The following is a 19,467-nucleotide window of genomic DNA, read 5'->3' as shown; positions in this document are numbered from 1 at the left end:
GACGGTGTGTCTGGGACAAGCCAGATCTGCAGCAGGCTGCTGTAGGGGGATTTTTGTGTTACCCCTTGAGGTGAAACAAACACACGTTTGTGATTAAACAATTACAAAAAGAAGTTAATGAACAATGCATTGGGCAGAGTCCTACCGCCATAAGTGGTTCTTCAAGGGGTCTGCAGAGATGCATCACAGGCACATCCCTTATATACACTTGCATCAGCACCAATCCCGCGACCGGTTGCATGGGGCGCCTTAGCCCAGCCATGGGTCCATCCCTCAATCCAGCTCTCCTGCCCCAAGGTGGCTCCTGAGCTCTCCATTCCAGGAGGGCTGCAGGACAATGCTGGGGCCATTTCTTATCTCAGCACCAAGGGAAACTGCACTCCCTTACAGGGAGTCCTTCTGTCTCGGGCATCCCTGCTTCCAGCCCCTTTAACTCCTTCTGAAGTTGGGCCTTCTTGCCCTCCATGACAGATCATTCCTTGGTCACCAATTACCATTGCTGAGCAGTTACAATTTGAATTTCCCCTTCACTGCAGATGCTGAGGCTGGGGATGGGCAATGAGGCTGTGCTCAGGAAGCTTCCTCCCTCCCCAAATGGATTCTATGTGGTGTTTTGATCTCCTCAGGCTTGAGGAGACTCTGCTATCCATGATGTAATGTTTCCTGTCCATTCCAGACACCAGTTTATGCAGTTTATGTTCCCATAGCACACCACATGAAGCCGCAGTCTTCTTATTGTCAGTGATGTAAACATGCAGGGAAAGCTCAGCTCTCTGGTAAAGTACAAGCTGCACACACGTGAGCCTTGCATTTCTATATTAGAGATTTGTTCATCTTGACCACTATTAAGAAGAGGAGGCACATCCATCCTCCCCGACAGCAACTGGGTTTGTCTTCTCTCGAGACAGGGACACATGAAAACTGGTTCCATTGTGTTATTTCCCTCCTGAACTTCAGCCATGGCGGTGATGTAAAGAGCTGCTGTACCTTCTCCTTCTCCTGTCTGCGTGGCCAATGATAAAACACAACAAACGCAGACAATGAAAAGCTCGACCCAGGCAGCTCCCAGCATGGGGCATCCATGGGCCCCCGTTCCCCTCTGCTCTCTGGGAGACAGCCCCAGCCTCAGCCTCCTATCAGCAGGTGCCTCATCCACCCCACTGGACCATCGTTCCAAGGAATCTCTGGGGACATTAAACATTCCCGTGGGAGCAGGTTGCTTGCTCCTGCTCCTCCGGTATAATGGACGGGCACGTTCGGCACCACATGTCCTTTGTCTGCTCAGCCAGGAATGACCAAACTGTGCCTGGAGCACTGCTCTCCTCCCCTAAAGGGTTCTTCTGTCCTTTAATCCCTGGGCACAGAGGTGGCTCCTCAAGGGAAACACCTGCATGAGCAGCAGCTGCTGCAGAAACTCCCCACGCGGGGACAGGCACTGTCCCTCACTCTGCTGGGTGGGGGACACCCAGCACAGCCTCTGCTTTACAGACGGACCCTCTCCAAGCTTCACGGAGTCACATGAGTGACCTCCCAACGCCTGTGCTAGCCAGGGCCCCAGACCCTGTCCCCTGCGCCCACCCTTGGGGACAGACTGGCAGGGGAGGTTCTCTCTCTGCTACACACCTCCTGCTCCAGAAGAGAAGGCAGGTGAAGCCTTCTTCAGGCGGCTGGGGAAAGCCCCACAGTCACAGGCCCTGGTACCCATGGGTGACTTTTGCCACCCCAGTGTCTGCTGCAGGAGCAAACTGGCTGGGCACAAGCAAACCAGGACATGGCTGGGGCACAGGGAAGACAAATTTCTAATGCAGGCAATCCATGAATGGACTAGGAGAGAGGCTCGGTTAGACCTGCTACTCACAAATGAGGAAGAACGGTGGGATGATGTGAAGTTCAAGGGCAGCCTTGCCTGCGGTGACCATGAGACTGTGGGCCTTGAGATCCTCGGAGGACTGACCAAGACAGACAGGAGGATTACTGCCCCCGACTTCAGAAGAGCACATCTCGGTCTCTTCAGGGACCTACCTGCTTGGCAGGATGCCATGGGAAACTGCCCTGCAGCACAGGGGGTCCCAGGAGAGCTGGGTAACCTTCAAGGAGAGCCTCCTCAGAGCACAAGCATGGTCCTCTGCAATGTGGAGGAAAAAGCAAAGCTGGAGTGGAAACCAGCAAGGGAGGTGAAGGGAACCAGGAAAGGTGTCTCCGAGCCTATGGGCAGCAAACGGAGGGCTAAGATGTGATGAGATGGGGTCTCATTGCTCGGTGAGGAAGAGGACCTGGTGACAAATGATCGGGAAAAGGCTGACGTACTCGATACCTGTTTCTCCTCAGTTTTTACTGGTATGGCTTCTCCTCAGGCCTACGACATCCCTGTGCCTTCCTCTACAGGAATGAAGCAGCACCCACGGTAGAAGAAGAAACAATTAACGAGCTCTTACTATCAGTTGGGACCACTTGAGATGCATCCAAGGGTGTTCAAGGAGCTGACTGGACAGTCCCTACTCACTCCCTGGAAGGAAGATGGAGCAAATAATCTCAGAAGCCACTGCTTGACTCATGAAAGGCAAGAAGAGGGTTGGGAGCAGCTCACCTGGGTTTACCGAGGGCAAATCATGCCTCACCAACCTCATTGCTTTCTGTGAGGAGGGGACTGGCACTGTGGGAAGGGGAGGGCACTGGCTGTGGTGTACCTTGACTTTAGCAAGACCTTTGCCATGCCCTCATGGGTGCACACACATGCACCCCTAGACACACGCAGAGGTATGCGCACTCACAGGCACGCACACAGATATGTGTGCACACACGGTCTCACACACCTGGGCACAACCACACACCCGAGCTTGCACACACCCAAAGAGTAACTCATACGTGTGCACTCATAAAGAGGTGTGCACACACGTTCCCAAAGGAGCCCATGGGCAGACACAGGCACCGCCACCCCCCCATACCAACATGGATGCACAGATATTCAAGCACTCATGCTTACACGTATGCATAGTCCTAGCACGCATGTATTTGCAAACAGATTTCATGCACACTCATGTACAGAGATGCACACACATAAAAGCACACATCTGCAGACGCGTATGCCCACACACTTTCATATATGCTGACCAATGTCACACCCATCCATGCTCACCTGCATGAAGTCACATGCATGTGATAAAACATACACATTCATGAACAGACGTGACCAAACACACACGTGCAACATTTGTGCACACTCACGCTTGCATGTGCAGTACCTCAGGCACACGCGCGCGCACACATACAGACATGCCTATGTATGAATGCACACATGAGCACAGCCAGAGGAACATGTATGTGAGCATGAACGTACACACCCCCCACTGAGAACCAGCACGCTCAATGCCCGCTCTCAGCATCTCAGCATAACTCTAGGCAAGTCCTTCAGACCCCACAGTTAAGGCAATGAATCACACACCATCCGCTGTAGTGAGCTCAAGAGCTTGACACTGGTTCAGTCAGCTGTTTTCTCACTAGAAAAGAGAGAAACCACAGCAGAGTTGAAGCTACCATGGCATTTCCAGACATTGAACCTCTCCACGTCCCAAGTCTGTAGGTCAGGGATAACGTAAAACCTCGAGGACATCCATATTGCTGCAGCCAGAAAGAATCCCCACATTACAACTGAAAAAACTCCTCCAGCCTTAGATGCACCCAACTGTCCTAAGCAATCTCCCTAAGAGAGATGTGGGGGTGTGGGACCAGCCCCAGCTCCGTAAAGGGAACGGTGCCCCTCTGATGTATTCACACAGCAGTGCGGTGGTTTGCCTGGGACAAGCCAGACTGCCCACAGGCTGCAAACACGGAGGCTGGGACACCAGAAATTATACCAGTAAGAAAGGCACTCAGCCTCTACAAAGCAATCCTTAAAATGCCATTTATAAGCGCTAAGTCTAGAAAGAAAGAGAGGAGAGCATAGATAACGTTCCATCCCTTCAGATGCTGGGAACCCTGAGCTACTCTACATCAGCTGCTCTCACAGACCGAGAGAATGACAGAACGTTCAAGGTTGGAGGGGACCACTGGAGGTCATCTGGTCCAACGCCCCTGCTCAAGCAGGACCATCTAGGGCCAGTTGCCCACGAGTCCGTCTAGGTGGTTTTTGAGTATCTCTAAGGAAGGAGACTTGGCAACCTCCCTGGGCAACCTATGCCAGTGCTCAGTCACTCCCACAGCACAGTACAATGTGTTGCCCCCTCGCCAGGGCACCGCACACTGTGCAGATCCCGTCCATGGAAGGATTACCCCATTTGGGTCACTCATGCTTTTAGAGCATTTTCTTCAAATGGAAACAGATGTAGTCATCATTTCTACTGCCAAACACTACCACCAGGCCAGAAGTTCATTCCACGTGAACAAATACCAGCAGCTTTCACATGCTTCTTTCTTAGGGTGTAAATCAAGGGGTTCAGCAGGGGAGTAAGAGTGGTGTAAAGAACAGCCGCAGCGCTCTCAGTCCATGGTTTAAATCACCATAAAAAAAAAAAGAACCTCTGGCAACAACGCCCTTAGTTTGAGTTCTAAAACCCGCATGGATCCTATGCCCTTTTCCTACCTTTCCAAGATCAGTTTTGTCAGGCAGGCAAACCAGGGATCATGCCAAGAGCCCGTAGCAGCACTTTGGCAGTGCTTTGGCAAAAGGGCTCACTCCTCTGTCAGAAGAAATGCCATCCCTCCGTCTACAACAAGGATAATTGCAGATGCTATCATCATTAAGAAGGACCTTCTGCTTATTCCATGGTTTACTGCGGTGGGGTTAGGAAGTCCAACTGTGCTGCTGCAGACGATGGTTATTAATAGCATGATTTGGGAAAAAAGAATTCAGATATGCAAAGGAAAGGCCTTTATGAAGTTTTGGCCTTCAGTCGTTCTGAGACATGTGTCATTAGCCATAATTCCCTCTGGGTGGAGGACATTGGTATGGGGTTCTCCGTCCTTCCACTTGTACACTTTTGTCAAGACATCTGGATTTTCATGGCAGGAAATAAGATACGAGACCATAGTGGCTGCCCAGAGACATTTCCACTGATCAAAAGGGATGGGATTTACACGTAAAAGACACCTCTCCCCCCCGAGTGCCAGCTGATTCCTGAGCACAAATTCTCGGGGGGACCAATGAAGCAGTCAAGAGCTCTGAGCCCAGCTGCAGCTCCCTTGGGAAGAGCACCCAGTTCCTTCGTCCCTGCTGATCTTCACGTTCTCCTGCACGCTCTGCTACTGCTGGCTATGCCTGCTGGCCATGACCACTAGATTGGGTAGTGGAGAGGAGAGGAAGGTGGAGTAACAGCTATGGGCCATCCCAAGGGGGCTCTTCCCTGATTTAGCGCTCTTGCCATTCTACAAAGCAAACCATCTTCTGGAGCCCCTTACCCAGCCCCCACCACCCCAGCACAGCTCTGGCCATAACAAGAGGAACGCCCTTCCTCAAGAGCTCATGGGGCTGCTGACCCCTCAGAACCTCCCGCCGCTCTGGGCATTTGTGGGCAGAGACACAGCAAGGCAAGGCCTGATGGTGCCTGGCAGCAGAGCAGCCAGGGATGACTTCCTCAGCTCCAAGGGATGGTGCCCAAAAGAGGAGACACTGCAGGGGGTCCCAACCTCCCATTCCTCTGTGATTGGAGAAGGGTCGTGTTGTGCCCTCATCCCCTTCCACCCCAGAGCAACACCCTTCTCCTTTGGCAGCGTGGAGAGTGTCCGCAGAGGGAAGGACCACGTGGAGGCCAGGCTTGAATGCAGCAGAACTTTAATGAGTCAAAAGAGGGAAACAAAGTCACTCCAAGTGACATCAGCAGTGCAGGGAGCCCTGGAGGCAGTGGTTCCAAGGGAGGGAGCATCCCAAGAGTCTGCGGTCCTTGGCCATGGAGATGTACCTGCATGATGTCCAACTGCCTGCCCCATGGGGAGAGAGGAGCCAGATGGACCCCACCAGGCTGGCCTTGATGGCACCTTGTAGCCAATGGGATCCAAAGCAAACAAAGAAAAGGGAGAGGAAGGCAAGGTCGGTCAGATATGCTGAAAACAAATCCAGAAGATCAATCCTCTGCCCAGCACCATGTTCTAGATCCTCAAGGTGTCTCCCTGGGGCTTCCCAGCATCTTCAGCAGGGGAGGCACCTTCTGCCACAGTAGCGGCTGGAAATGCCAGAGAGGTCACAGCACCCAGAGGTGATGGGCACTCCATCACAGCTGAGGATGCTGCCAACAGCAGCAGAGGTGGAGGATCCCACAACGGTGTTCTGCGGGAAGGAGCTGAGGATGGGGCCGGGCAGGGTCACCACCACGGGGGAGGGCTGGATCACGACGGTGGAGTTCTGGCACTGCCTGACACAGGGCTCATTGCAGCTATTGGCCAGCGGGGTCGGGCCACAGGGCCGGCACGGCAGGCACTGGTCGTAGCAGGACATTCTTTAAGGGTCCGGAGGTGCGCCTGGGAGAGAGGACAGGGAGGAATCAGAGCACAAGGGTGGGTGAGGAGCAGCGTGGTTATCACAAAGGAGCCAAGGCCACTACTGAGTATAGAGCTGGAAAATATGCCAGCAGCGACATGGTCTTTATCACCCTACAAAGAGCAGCCTGGCCTGGAGAGGCTTTCTCCTAATTTGTAAACCAAAAGCCCCCTCAGACACATCCCAGCCTCTCTCTAAGCAGACCTTTTCCTGCTTCCCTCTCTCATGAGAAGAAGATCCAAACCCCAAGACAGGACAGAGCAATATCAGCTGAGATGTCCATTGAGGAGAGATCTCACTTTGGAAGAGGAGGAGAAGGGGCTCCAGACTCACCTGGTTTCCAAGCAGAAGGAGGCAAGAGAAGGGGATGAGAGAGCAGGGACCTGGACTGGCTTTTATACCTGCCCTTCATCGCCGCAGGACCAGAGGCCCTTTGCAGAGGTAACAATTCTCTGACCAGCTCATCTTGAATGCAAACCATCGCAGCCAATGATATGGGCTGTGCTTTGGTTTCCAACACTGCTGCCTTTTCATTTCCAGGTTTGTGCCATGCCCATTCCCCAATGAAGGCTTCTCCTGAGTGTTGAGATGAAAGGCCCCAGGATTTCGAGGGCAGGAATGCAGCAGTGCAGGCAGAAGACTCAGCTCACGTGGTGGACGTGTCCAGAGCAGAGAAGTGACATCAGCCTGGGTCACTCTGGTGGGGCTGTTTGAAGTGCTGTTCTCAGGAAGAAGCTCCAGCAATCCTCAGCTGCACACCATGGGCTCCCACGCATGAGGACGTGCCATGTCCTTGTCTTTCCCTCCCTCCTCAGCTCACCCCCATGGTCACTTGTTGTTGCCTCCCCAGGTGTGCATTGTGCTCCTAGGTTTTGACCCCATCCTGTCTAACACTGCCCGCAGGAAACAATTCTGGCTGGTTTTGACTCATCCCCTCTCTGTGCAGTCTGTGAGCACACAAAAAACGCCATGGGCATGCCTGGGACCTTGTTCTTCCCCAGAATGCCCCAGCCCTGCCTCAGTTGTCCACAGGGTTCCTTGGCAGAGGCCACGGTTGGATGTGTTCCTCCGTGTGTTCTTGTCTTGTGTGCTTCTGTGTGCAGCTGGGATTGTGTGAATGCACATGGGAGCACAAACTTGTGCATGACTCTACACCGATGTGCATGAGCGTGTGTGTGTCCTTGTGTGCCCACATCACGAGGGAATGTGCTGCTCATACTGAGGACCCTCTCCACTGCTCTCTCCATGAGCACCACAGAGCAGCAGGTTCCCAGGGTCAGGAGGAGCCTGAGTGCAGCTGAAAGGTGATGGCACCAGCCTGCTAGAGATCTGTCCAGGGAGAGGCCCTGAAATGCAGCTCCTGCCTCCTGAGCCCTCCTTTTCCTGCCCCTGCAGAGCTCACACTACGCTGCTGTGTAACAATATTGAGAGTGCCCCAGCATGGCTGGCAGTCCCCCCACCCTGCCTCTCCAGGCCAGGACACAGCTGCTCTCTCCATCGATAGAGAGTTCAGAAGGATGGGCTTTGCTTTATGGGCAAGGAGAAAGGCTGAGGAATCCTGCTGACCATGTGCTGGCCATCCCTGAGCGGATCTGCTTCCAACGCAGTGTTGGGGTGGGACACGCACCTGCCTCGTGTCCAAGCCAATGCCAAATGTTCTTGTGTAGATCATCGGCCTGGTGCTGTGTCAGGCAGAGGTGAGACCCTGGATCAAGCAGGTACTGAATGAAAGGACCATGGAGCTTGATATCGCAGTGCTCTGAGTGGAAGGACAGAGCCTGTGGCTTGCACGGGGAAAGCCAACAAAATGATGACTGCTTTGGTCTTCCACCTACAAGGACCTTCATGCCCTGCCTTGGAATCTCGGTCTGAGTGCCCAGCAACTGCCCCTGGGAGGGAAGGGGCATTGGATTCGAGACCGCACCTCCCAAAGCCTGCTGCTCTTCCACAGGGGTGTCCAGAAGAGACCCTCTTTCCAACAAGGGCTGTGCACATTGTGGAAAGTTCTTTAGCACATCTCCCCTCCTGAAGGTCTGTCTGCCTGGGCCCAGGTCCAGCTTGGAGACAGTGCAGTCGAGGGCTTCATCCCTTCCCTTTAGTGACCGCGATGAGATCACTGCCAGGGAGTTCTGCTGGGAGATCTCAGCCAGGGCTGATTCCCCTCTCCATGGAGCTGCTGCTGAGCTGAGGCTCCAGTGTACCTGAGGGCCAACCTCATTGCTTTCTCAGGAGGTAATGGGCACTGGGGCGACGGGAAGGGCAGGGGATGTGTGTACCCGGAGTTCAGAAGGACCTTTGACACCCTCTTCCGCACTTCCTTTAGAAAAAAACTGGCGATGAATGGGTTGATAAAGAGCCTGATAAGGTGGGTGGAAAATTGGTTGGACTACCAGGCTCCAAGAGTTGTGACCATGAAGAAATGGGCTGACTGGAACATGATGAAGGTCAAAAAGGGCAAGGGCAAGGCTTTGCATCTGATATCGGAACCAGCCCATGCAGTCACACGTGTTGGGGAGTCACTGCCTAGGAAGCAGATCCACAGAAAAGGATGTGTGGTTTTAGGACACCCAGCTGAACATGAGACCACAGTGAGCCCTTGCAGAGGTGTTCAAGGCTGGACTGATCGTGACCTTGAGCAACCTGATCTAATGGGATCTGTTCCAATCAAGGCGGTGATCTAGGTGACCTCTGGAGGTCCCTTCTCACCTACATTCTGACTCTGTGAGTCCCCACCACCCCGGCCCTCCCTGACCCCTGCACACCATGGGCACATTTGTCCTCACACCCTCTTTGCCTAAACAGAACTTTCAGGCATTACGCTATGTTCAGTTTTGGGCCTCTCACTACAAGAAGGACATGGAGGTGCTGGAGCGTGTCCAGGAAAGGGCAACGAAGCTGGTGAAGGGCCTGGAGAACAAGTCTTATGAGGAGCGGCTGAGGGAACTGGGACTGTTTAGCCTGGAGAAGAGGAGGCTGAGGGGAGACCTCATCGCGCTCTACAACTCCCTGAAAGAAGGTTGTAGTGAGGTGGGTGTTGGTCTCTTCTCCCAAGTCACTAGCGATAGGACGAGAGGAAATGGCCTCAAGTTGCGCCAAGGGAGGTTTAGGCTGGACATTAGGAAAAATTTCTTTACTGAAAGAGTGGTCAGGCCTTGGAACAGGCTGCCCAGGGAAGTGGTGGAGTCCCCATCCCTGGAAGTAGTTAAAAGACGTGTAGATGAGGCCCTTAGGGACATGGTTCAGTGGGCATGGTGGGGTTGGGTTGACGGTTGGACTCGATGATCTTAGAGGTCTTTTCCAACCTTAATGATTCTATGCTCTGACTACCGAGAGGCAGCTGAAGGGAGGCTCTCAGCCTCCTCACTGCCATCCACAGGAAATCAGTGGCTGCTGTTTCCAGCCCCTGAGCTTGAGGCATCTCCTGGGTTAAGGCCCTGCAGCTGTCCCAGGCTGCACCTGGCACAGTGCATCCTTATTCTTGCTGAGGTGTCCTTGCTGTAGCACGGGGAGACAATGATCTGCCCATGCAGAGGCACTGAGCACTCTTAGCCCGGGTGAGACCCTGAGTGGCCAAGGCAGAGCAGTGGAATATGACAGTGCCAGGGTGCAGGGCTGGCAGGATTGGCCGTGGTGCTCCTGGGTGCATGGGGCTGGCTCTAGGCTGCTTTGGGGGTCAAGGTGAGACCTATTTAATCTGGGGAGGGACTCTGGGTTGCTTGGCACAGCTAAGCCCATTGCAATGGCAGGTACCTCTTGTCACAGAGATCTGAGCTGCCACCTCCCCATGCACAACCTTGGACACTCCTGCAGCTCTTGTGGAGTTCAAGGGGCCATCCAAGGGGGGGACCTGACACCTCTGCCCCTGCCTGGGGCACAGGGCTAGCCAAGCTCTGGCCTTGGTGTTCATGGAGGTGCACCAGGTAGCCTGGAAATCTCTGCTCTGAGGAGCTCTGGACACTGCCCCACCCTGGCCGTGGGCCCAGACCTGAGATGCTAAACACTGAACGGCAGCTCTATCCCTCCTTCCACCGATTCCTTGTGTGGATCCCTACTCCTTTCCCCATGTATTTCTGAATGGATAGAGTGAACATTAGCTTTGGCTCCATCCACCTCCCGTGACATCAAAACTGTGCTAAGGCCAGTTGGTGGGGGCACCAGCCTCAATGAGAGGGTGGTGATCTTCCTTCACATGGCGTTCCTCACTGTGACCCATTTCTCCCCCATCCTCACCTCCTATGTGTGCATCATCTCATCCGTCCTGAGGGTCCACTCTGCCTTAGGCAAGTGTCATACCTTCTCCACCTGCACCGCCTACCTCAATGTAGAGGCCAACTATTATGTGCCCAAGGTCTCAGGTACCTGAGGACAGGATCCCAGAACCCCGTGCACATCAGGGCTCCTGACTTCTGCACCACAAAGATGCACCCCTTGAATGCCCTCACATTCACCCTGAGGACTCAGGAGATGAAAGCTGACCTCACCAGGTTGTCTGGTGGGAGGGGGCTGGGCCAGAGTCGGTAGGTATTTCCCCTCTCCATGAGACAGCTGTGGACTGAGGAAGAGGAGGGAGGATCGTGGGCTTGTGAGTCATGATGCCAGCTGGGGAGAGAAGCTGCCTGAGAAAATGCTGGAAAGGAGGGCTGCATTTCTTCTTGTGTTTGAGAGGGAGGAAGGATCCATCTGACTCCAGAAAGGTGCTGTTTCTCTCCCAGATCCCATCTCTCCCAGCAGCACAGATTTCTCCTTTTACACGTTCAGCTTCTCCCCTTTACTTGTTCCACCTCCCCTGCTCCCACAACCTCCTCCCCTGCTCACCCTCCTTGCCCCGAGAACTGCCCTTCAGCACTTGGTTCTTCCTGCATTTTTGCCTGACAGCCGACACCGCCTTTGCATCCCGTGGAGACTTTTCTCCTGATGGATGAGAGCATCCAGCAGAACCCCGTGCCTTTTCCTTCCAGATCGACTTTTAAATGCCGATTTTCTAATGAGACATTTCGAGAAACTCAGAGTGCTGTCAAGATAGCACGTACTCGACTTCCAAAACTTCCTGCCATGCCCTGTTGCTGCGCCGTTCCCCCTCCCCTTTGGCTCCTCCCAGCGCACCGGCGTCCCCGTGGCCGAGGTGCGGGTGCTGGGGAGTCCTTGCTGGAGGAGGGGAGAGCCCATTCCCCGGGAGAGCAACTTGTGCCCCTGCAGAGCCACCGAGCCCTCTCAGCCCGGGCGAGACCCCGAGCGGCGCCGGCGCAGGGCTCAGCCCCGGGGCGGAGCTGGCGGCGGCGGAGAGGAGAGGAGGCGGCGGAGAGGAGGCGCCGCGGCCGGAGCAGAGAGCCGGGGCTGGCGGGGGGCAGCGAGGCGCGGGCGGCGGAGCGGCGGGATGCGGCGGTGCCGGGGCGCAGGGCTGGCGGGGCTGGCCGCGGTGCTCCTGGGTGCGCGGGGCTGGCGGTGGTGGATGGGGCCGGGGCTGTGCCCGGGCTGTTCCCCAGGGAGCCCAGCGCCAGCTCTTCCCTCTCCTTCTTCGACGTCTCTTTCCCCCTCCCTGCCTCTCTGCCATCTCTCGTCCCCCTTTCCAAACCCGCCGAGTCCCCTCTTCCTGGTCTCCCTATTTTTCCATCATCTCTGTCGGTACGAGCCTTCTTGCACGTATCCCTGCTTTTCCATGCCCCCTCTCCTTCCCCTGTGCATTCCGCAGTTCTTATTGCCCTGAATATAGCCCTCTGTCCTTCACTGTAACAACCCCTCTCCCTTTCTCCTCTTCCTCTCTTCATCCACCCATCTTTTGACCCGTCTCTCCAGGCATCTACCACCCCTAACCCCTCTTCCTCCTCTGAGACCCCCCTCTCATCTCTCCCTCTGCTTCCTTCATACCTGTAAGCACGTTTGCTTTCCTGCACCATGCCGTTATTCTATACATCCTCTCATCCCCCTGTGCATTCAGCATTTATTCTTCTTCTGAATTCAGCCCTCCTTCCTTCACTGTAACACACCCAACTCTCCTGTCTCCTCTTTCTCGCCACCCATCCATCCGTGCCCCTGACTTTCATTCTATCTCTGCATGCACCAATTCCAAATTCCCCCCCAGACTTCTCCCCTTGCTCCACACACCCACACCAGGATCACTCTCCATCCCTGTTGATGGGCACACGTCCCCATCCCTTCCAGTCTGGCTCTGTCTCACTGCCGCTCTTCCTGATGGTTTCTCTGGGAAAAGAGCCATCAGAGCTGGGCGATCTTTGGTGATCTTTGGCCTTTCCTTCTCCTTTCTCGGCAGTGGCTGCGGGCAGAGCCCAGGTGCAGCAGGAGCCGTCGGCAGAGACCACCGAGGGCACCGGCATCGCCATCAACTGCTCACACCCCAACATACAGTCTTACGACTTCATCAACTGGTACCGTCAGCTCCCGGGCCGAGGCCCCGAATTCCTCGTGAGAGGTCTTAAAGGGTCCAAGGAGGTGCAGGAGCCGCCGGGGCGGCTGTCGGTGGCGGCAGACCGCCGGTCCAGCGCCCTGTGGCTCGCCCGGCCCCGGCGCGGGGACGCGGCGGTGTATTACTGCGCCGTGGGAGACACGGGGAGAGGAGCCGGGGCTGCGGCCGGGCACGAACCGCCGCGGGCGGGGCCGGGCGTGTGTGTCGGGGGCGGGGGGACAGCCCCGGGCGGGCCCGCCAGGGGGCGCTGCCGCTCCGCCCGCCGGGGCCGCCCCGCCCCGCCCCGCCCCGCCCCGCCCCGCCCCTCCCCGGGGCGGTTCCCCCGCCCCACCGGCACCGGCCCCGGCACCGGGCCCGAGAAGTCCTCGCACCCCCCGCCCCGCAGCCCCGGGAGCTCCTCCCGTGGCGGATCCGGAGCCGCCCCCGGGCAGAAACCTTCTCCCGCCCCGCACCCCTCTCACCCCCGCACTCCCACCGGGACGCGGACAGAAATCCCCCGCGACAGCGGCGGCGGCGGCGGCGGGGAGGAAAGGCGACCGGATCGGCGGCGGTGTCCGGCGGTGCCCGGGAAGGAGCGACTGCAGCCGCCGGCCCCGCGGGCTCCCGGCCGGCAGCAGCGCCTTTCTGCTCTGCAGAGGGAGGCGGGCAGCAGAGATCCTCCTGCCCCCGGGCAGCCGGGGAGCCCTCGGTCCTGCCGCAGGGACCGGCCACTGCTGGCGTGGAACACACAGGGCCTCTTCTCGGGCTTCTGACCTGCCCCACTGGCATAGCCAAGGGAACCTGAGCAGGTGCTTTCCTCTGCTCTGTGAACACAGGGAGTCGGGGCTAAGTTGCTAATGCAAAACCTGACTCAGGAAAGAACAACCAGAAGGCTTTTCACATTTCCTTACTTTGTAAGAGCTCTGATCTCCAATTGAAAACTGAGTCCTGCAGCTACAGGCTTTCAGGGAGCTTTCCAAAGGTTCATGCTAGTGTTGCAAAATCATCAAATGGAGTCAGGAGTTCAAGATCCACACCGACAGGAGAAGGGGATGTCAAGGTCACAGGTACCTTAAGTGCTCCTCACAGTGGCTCAGTGTCGAGACTTTTTTTACGTGACTCAGAACCTTTGGAGCTGAGGCCCAGGAGACAGGGTTTAGATCCACTGACCTCCAGAGATCCCTTCCAAATTTACCAATTCTGTGTTTCTGTAACACAAGGCATGAGGAGGGTCTGAGAGAACTGGCCTTCTTCAGACTTCAAAAGAGAAGCTTAAGAAAGAACTTTTTGATCCTTCTAACAGTGGACTGAGGATGAAGGGCCAGATGGAGCCAAACTCTGCTTGAGCACAGAGATAGAGCAAAGGGCAATGGACACGATCTGGAACGGGGGAAATTCCTACTAGAAATTTGGAATTGTGGTTTTTTTAACCACATGAGGGTTAATGAGGGTGGAGCATGTGTGTAGATAGATTCCACTAAGAATGGGACTCTGGCTCCACAGAGTGTTGATTAAAATACCATTAATTGGGGATAACACAAGAAGGTCAAGGGGGATAGCATGCATGACGTTATGCCCTTTCAGATGCTGGGAACCCTGAGTTTTGGAGCATAAGCTGGGGTTGAGCACATAATGCAAATCCTGCCCATGCTGAGATTCACTGGCATTGTCATCTTTGAAGTTTTCATGGGATTTTCTTGGAAATAAACCACTCCTGATTTCTACTGTTGAGCAAAAGGACATTTGTATGAAAGCACGGTGCTTCACTCCTAGGTCAAGACAAGGACGTGTTTGTGGAACATTGCCCAGTTTGCCAAGTGATATATACAGCTCAGCACAGCCCAGCTCTGTGCCTGCTCAGGTCAGGTTAACGATAATGAACATTTTGTTATCTCTGCCACGACTGGGGCACGGGATCACCCTTTCAGCTCTGGGTGCAGACCAGGCTGCCCTATCCCCACCCCTCGCAGTGCAGCACTCCAATGGGTGCCCCATGGGCTCCCTGGGACTAGGGGGTGACCCCCTGATCCCCCATCCTGTTCCCTGCCGACCCCTCACCCTTTCCCCAGAGTAGGAGTAGGTTCTCCTTGTCATCCTGGGTTGGTGGCATCTAACAGCAGTGCTGGAGCCAGGTTCCTCTCTCGCACCAGAACAGGACACAGCCAGAGACCCTGGGCTGCTGCACAGCAGGGTTCATCTCCTGTTTTGGGGGATTTGGGGCAGGGGCGATGTTCCCAGGCAGCTGAGGAAAGAAAGGGGAGACGTGAGAGAAACAGAAGAGACTTCTGTTCCCAGAAGAAATAACAACGTCCCCAGAGAGCTGAGGACCCCAGGGGAAGATGTGAACCCTCAGTGGGGAAGAAAGCCCTGACCTCCCAAATGGCCCGGCAGTGGGTGTGCAGAAGAGCAGGCGATTCTAGCTGGGGAGGTGAGGACTCCACTGCGAGCTGACCGGGAACAGCCCCTTCCCACGACTGTTGCCCCCAGACCCCCAGGCCCCCGTTGTGGAAATGTGCAGTTGCCGTTGGCTGGGGGAGCCACAGGTGGTGCTGCTGGAGGAGGGAGAAACCCAGAAGGAGCATTTCAGGCACAGCAAGAACAGATCCTTTCTCTTCCCCGCTTCTTCCGTTGCTCCCCCAGCAGAGTCGTTTCCGGCAGCTCTGTTCTCTCGTTTTCTGACTCTCTCTCGCTCAGCAAACAGGCAGGTTGGTCTCGGCATGCCCCTCGGATATCTCGTCCTCGCTGCCTTCCTGGGGCAACGGCTGGGTAAGTCCTGGCTTTTCATCAATGCAGACTTCATCTTCCCCCCAGGAAACCCTCGCCAGCCTTATCAGGACCATGTGGGGAACTACTCCTGAATTACAGGAAAACGCTGGGAAATGTCACCTCACATTTGTGGGTTTGCACCGGTTCTCTCAAGACGCCTTTGCTGTTGGAAAGGAGAGAGGAGAGAAGAGGAGAGAGACCTCAGACCCCTTCTCCTGCTTTTCTTTCCCTTTCAATCCATTTCCCTCTGCCTCTCTCTTCTGATCCTCCTGCTGTCACTACAGGAGATCTCAGCTGTCGCTGCACTCCCACATTTTTCCCTTTCCAAACACAAATTACCAGATCCTGTCAATGCTGCTACCGGGACCTTAAAGCCCTCATCCCATGGACATTAATAGGGTGTCTCAGTCTACCTCCTGGCTGGCATATGTCTGCCATGGCCTCCAGTTTTCTGCTTGCTATCAACACAGCCAGGGCTTCCTCTTTCTACCGTTCAGCTCAGCTTTATATGTATTCAGGCACCCAGGAGCCCTTGGAGATGACAGGGATGGGGAAGGAACTCCATGGGCCCCTCAGCCTGCTGGAGGGCTGCTGGTCCCAGCACACAAAGGTCAGGCATGACAGGCTGTTCCCTGGTCCTCTGGGCAGTAGGAGCAGGAGCAGGGACACAGCACAGCTCTCCTCAGGGTCCATGCTGGGCTGAGAGCTCTGAGCTCCTGCCCAGAACCACTCTCCCCTGGCTGTCCCCAGGCCTCAGGATTTTCCTGCAGGGCAAGGGACAGGGAACCTTCTCCACCAGGGCTTTGCATCCACTCCTGGTTTGCTTCCCGGAGCCTTTCCCTGCAGAGCTGCTGACCCTTGCTTTCTTCCAGGCACCATGGGGCAGACCACCGTCACCCAGCAAGAAGGACAAGTCACGGTGAAGCAGAGAGACACCTTCCAAACCACCTGCACCTACCAGACCTCTGACTTTCGAGGTTTGCTCTGGTACCAGCAGAGGAAAGGCCAAGCCCCACAGCGTATCTCATACCATGCAGGAGCTGGCCCCAAGCGCAATGGCCGTCTCACCACGCTGCTGAACACCACGGGGAAATACAGCCTCCTGCGGCTGGAGGAAGTCGAGGTCTCTGACAGTGCCTTGTACCTCTGTGCTGTGCAAGACACCCTGGGGCAGGGAGCTTCCTTGGCTGTGCAACAACCCAGGGGAGGGAGGGGATGTGTCTGGGCAAGGCTGAGCTTGGGGGAAGGGGCCCTGAGGTGTCCCCTGGCAGCGCTGCTTCCCCTCTGCACCCAGGGATCTGCAGGGCAAGGTCCTCTTGCAGGAGAGGACAGTGTCAGTGGCTTGAGAGGAAGAAGAAAGTGGTGGAAGTGTCTTGGGTTCCCTCGTTTTCACCATGCGTTATGTGGTTATTCTGCCCAATGGCTTTGGAGAGGTGATGGGCAATGCAGGAGGTTGGGACCACTTGTGCAATGGTTCCTTGCTGCTGCTCTAAGCTTTATGATTTTCTCTACTGCACATTGCTTCTTCGGGTAGGCCTGTCGCTTAGCGTACCTGCTCTGGGATGTGACCCTCAGAGGTCACAGTTGAAAGGAAGATGAAAAACATAAATAACATGCCATGTGGCAATGCCCCTTCCTGGAATTACAGGATTACAACAATTTTGGAAAATACTCAGAACTACTCTGTGGACCCTCCAGTTGCTGCGTGGCCGGGTCCAATTGTGCACCCACGTCATCGCCTGCCACCCAAGGCAATGCCTTTCTTCCTTCACAACTCGAGACAATGTCCATCAAGAAAAGGATTACGTGGAGGCGGAGGGTGGGATGCAGAAAACTTTAATGACTCTGAGGTGGGAAAGGAGTTCACCTGTAGAGGAAGCAGCCAGAGCAGGGAGAGCACTGGCAGCTGCTGGCACTCTGTGCCCATCGCTGACGTTCGGAAACCGGACTCCACGATCTATGAGATTGTAAAGTAGGTATGTTTATTCAGCGCTGGGCTGCACGGGGGGTACTCCCACCAAAGTCGTGCGCGCCTCAACGCGGCACTCACCATAAATATATACAGTAAAATATTACATATTCATAAAGTTTTGTAATATGCCTATACATATGCATGACCTGTCTCCGCTTTGTATTAAAATGAGTTCCAAGAAGTCATTTCCATAGACCCCTCCCATCTGCGCTTGCGCATTGCCTCCTAGTGGTGGTCGTCGGGGGTCGTAGGGATGAAGGCTGACAGTTCCTCTTCGTCACCGCTAGTAACCTTTTGTTCTTGCGCAGGCTCAGTTGTCTTCTTACTTTTGTCCATACCGCAGGGTCAGTTTTAGCTGGCTTCTTGAGACAAGTTTTTAGGCTTTATCAGGAGCTGTCCTTGTGAGGCGCCTCAGTTAATTTACACCATAGCTAAGTTGGCCTTATCAGGCTGAGCTGGCCTTGTGAGGAACAAAGTATCAAGCCCCTACCTACTGATTCAATCTTCTAACTACTATTAATCATTCAACTACTAAAATTCCTTAATCCCTTCTCTCATCGCCCACAATGGAGATCCCACAGGGCATCCATCTGCCTGTCCCACAGAGGGAGAGGGCTCAGCAGATGCCCTAGGTTGTCTCTGAGGTTCTTACAACCCAGAAGAAAGGAAGACAAGAAAGAGATGGGAGAGAGAGGAAGGCAAGGAAGTTAGACTTTGGCCATGTTTTCAGAGAGCCCCAGCTGCCCTCCTTTGGAAGGGCAGCACTGGATGCTCAGCCTCCCTGAAATCAATGGCCAGGAACTCTGTCCTCAGTCCAGCATGAGCTTTTGGGTTCCTGGGGATCCTTGTCTTGACTGTCACCAGTGTCTTTAGCAGGGGAGGCACCTTCTGATATTGGAGGGATGCGCAAGTGCTCCTAGGTAAACTGTCTGAGAAGAGACACACCAAGGCAAGGACGGATGGCCATCGGCTGTGAAGGAGCTAGGGCTCTCTTCCTCAGCCTCAAGAGGCCGTGCCTGAAGGAGGACTCGCTGCAGTGTGTCCCACCCTCCAATACCTCTAGGAGTGATGAAGGGTCCCCCTGTGCCCCCACCTATTTCTCCCCAAAGCAATGACTTTCTCCATCAGCAGTCAGTGTGCAGATGGAAAGTCCACCTAAGGGACACAGGCAGGGTTGCAGCAAATTTTTAATGACTCTAAAGAGAGAAATGAGGTCACGCCAGTGAAGGCCCCCAGTGTGGGGAGCAGCAGGAGCAGCCAAGAACCCGGTTCCCTTTTCCTGTGGCAGAGCTCCCACAGGGCATCTGTTGACCTGCCTGGCAAAGGCCGACAGGCTGTCAGATCCCTCCAGGCTGGTTTCTGGGGTCCTCACAGAGGGGAGGCTTTGAGGGGAGCACAAGGCAACAAAGAAAAGAGAGAGAAAGGTGAGTGGAAGAGAGGAAAGGTAGACATTGGCCAAGTTTTGAAAAAACCCAGGCTGGGTTGCAGGGCAAGCCAGAGATGGTCAGCATCTCTTAAAACAATGGCATGAAGTTTGATCCTCTCTCCAGCAGCATGCGGCAGGGCTGGCAGGGCTGGCACTTGTCACAGCAGGACATGCCTTGGGGCCCCAAGGTGCACCTGGGAGAGAGGGCAAGGAGGAAGCAAAACATGGGATGTATGAGGAGCAGCCTGTCACCACACCATGAGGGAGCCAAAGAACATGCAGGGCTGGGAGGTGGAGGCTGTGCAGAGATGTACGAGGGCTCCTTGGTCTCATCCTGCCAGGGCCCAAAAAGAGCCACCAGCTCCTATGCAGCTACCGCCTAGCCCCTGAGTCCAGAAGCCACCTCAGTACAGTCCCAGCCTCCCTCCATGTCT

General features: G+C 55.2%; 1 protein-coding gene across 1 annotated transcript; it reads right to left on the bottom strand.

Annotated features, from left to right (window-relative positions):
• Window positions 1-6,121: 6,121 nt before the first annotated feature.
• LOC142091639 (feather keratin Cos2-3-like) lies at window positions 6,122-7,865 on the bottom strand. The gene is made up of 2 exons (XM_075171041.1): window positions 6,799-7,865; window positions 6,122-6,428 (listed from the first exon to the last, which is right to left on the bottom strand). The coding sequence occupies exons 1-2, from the start codon at window positions 6,948-6,950 to the stop codon at window positions 6,122-6,124; spliced, it is 459 nt and encodes a 152-aa protein (XP_075027142.1). The 5' UTR covers window positions 6,951-7,865.
• Window positions 7,866-19,467: the final 11,602 nt, after the last annotated feature.

This window comes from Calonectris borealis, chromosome 22 (genome assembly GCF_964195595.1).
Source record: "Calonectris borealis chromosome 22, bCalBor7.hap1.2, whole genome shotgun sequence".
Classification (NCBI taxonomy): Eukaryota; Metazoa; Chordata; class Aves; order Procellariiformes; family Procellariidae; genus Calonectris; species Calonectris borealis.
The sequence above is the reverse complement of the archived record's forward strand: the minus strand, read 5'-3'. Positions and strand labels throughout refer to the sequence as shown.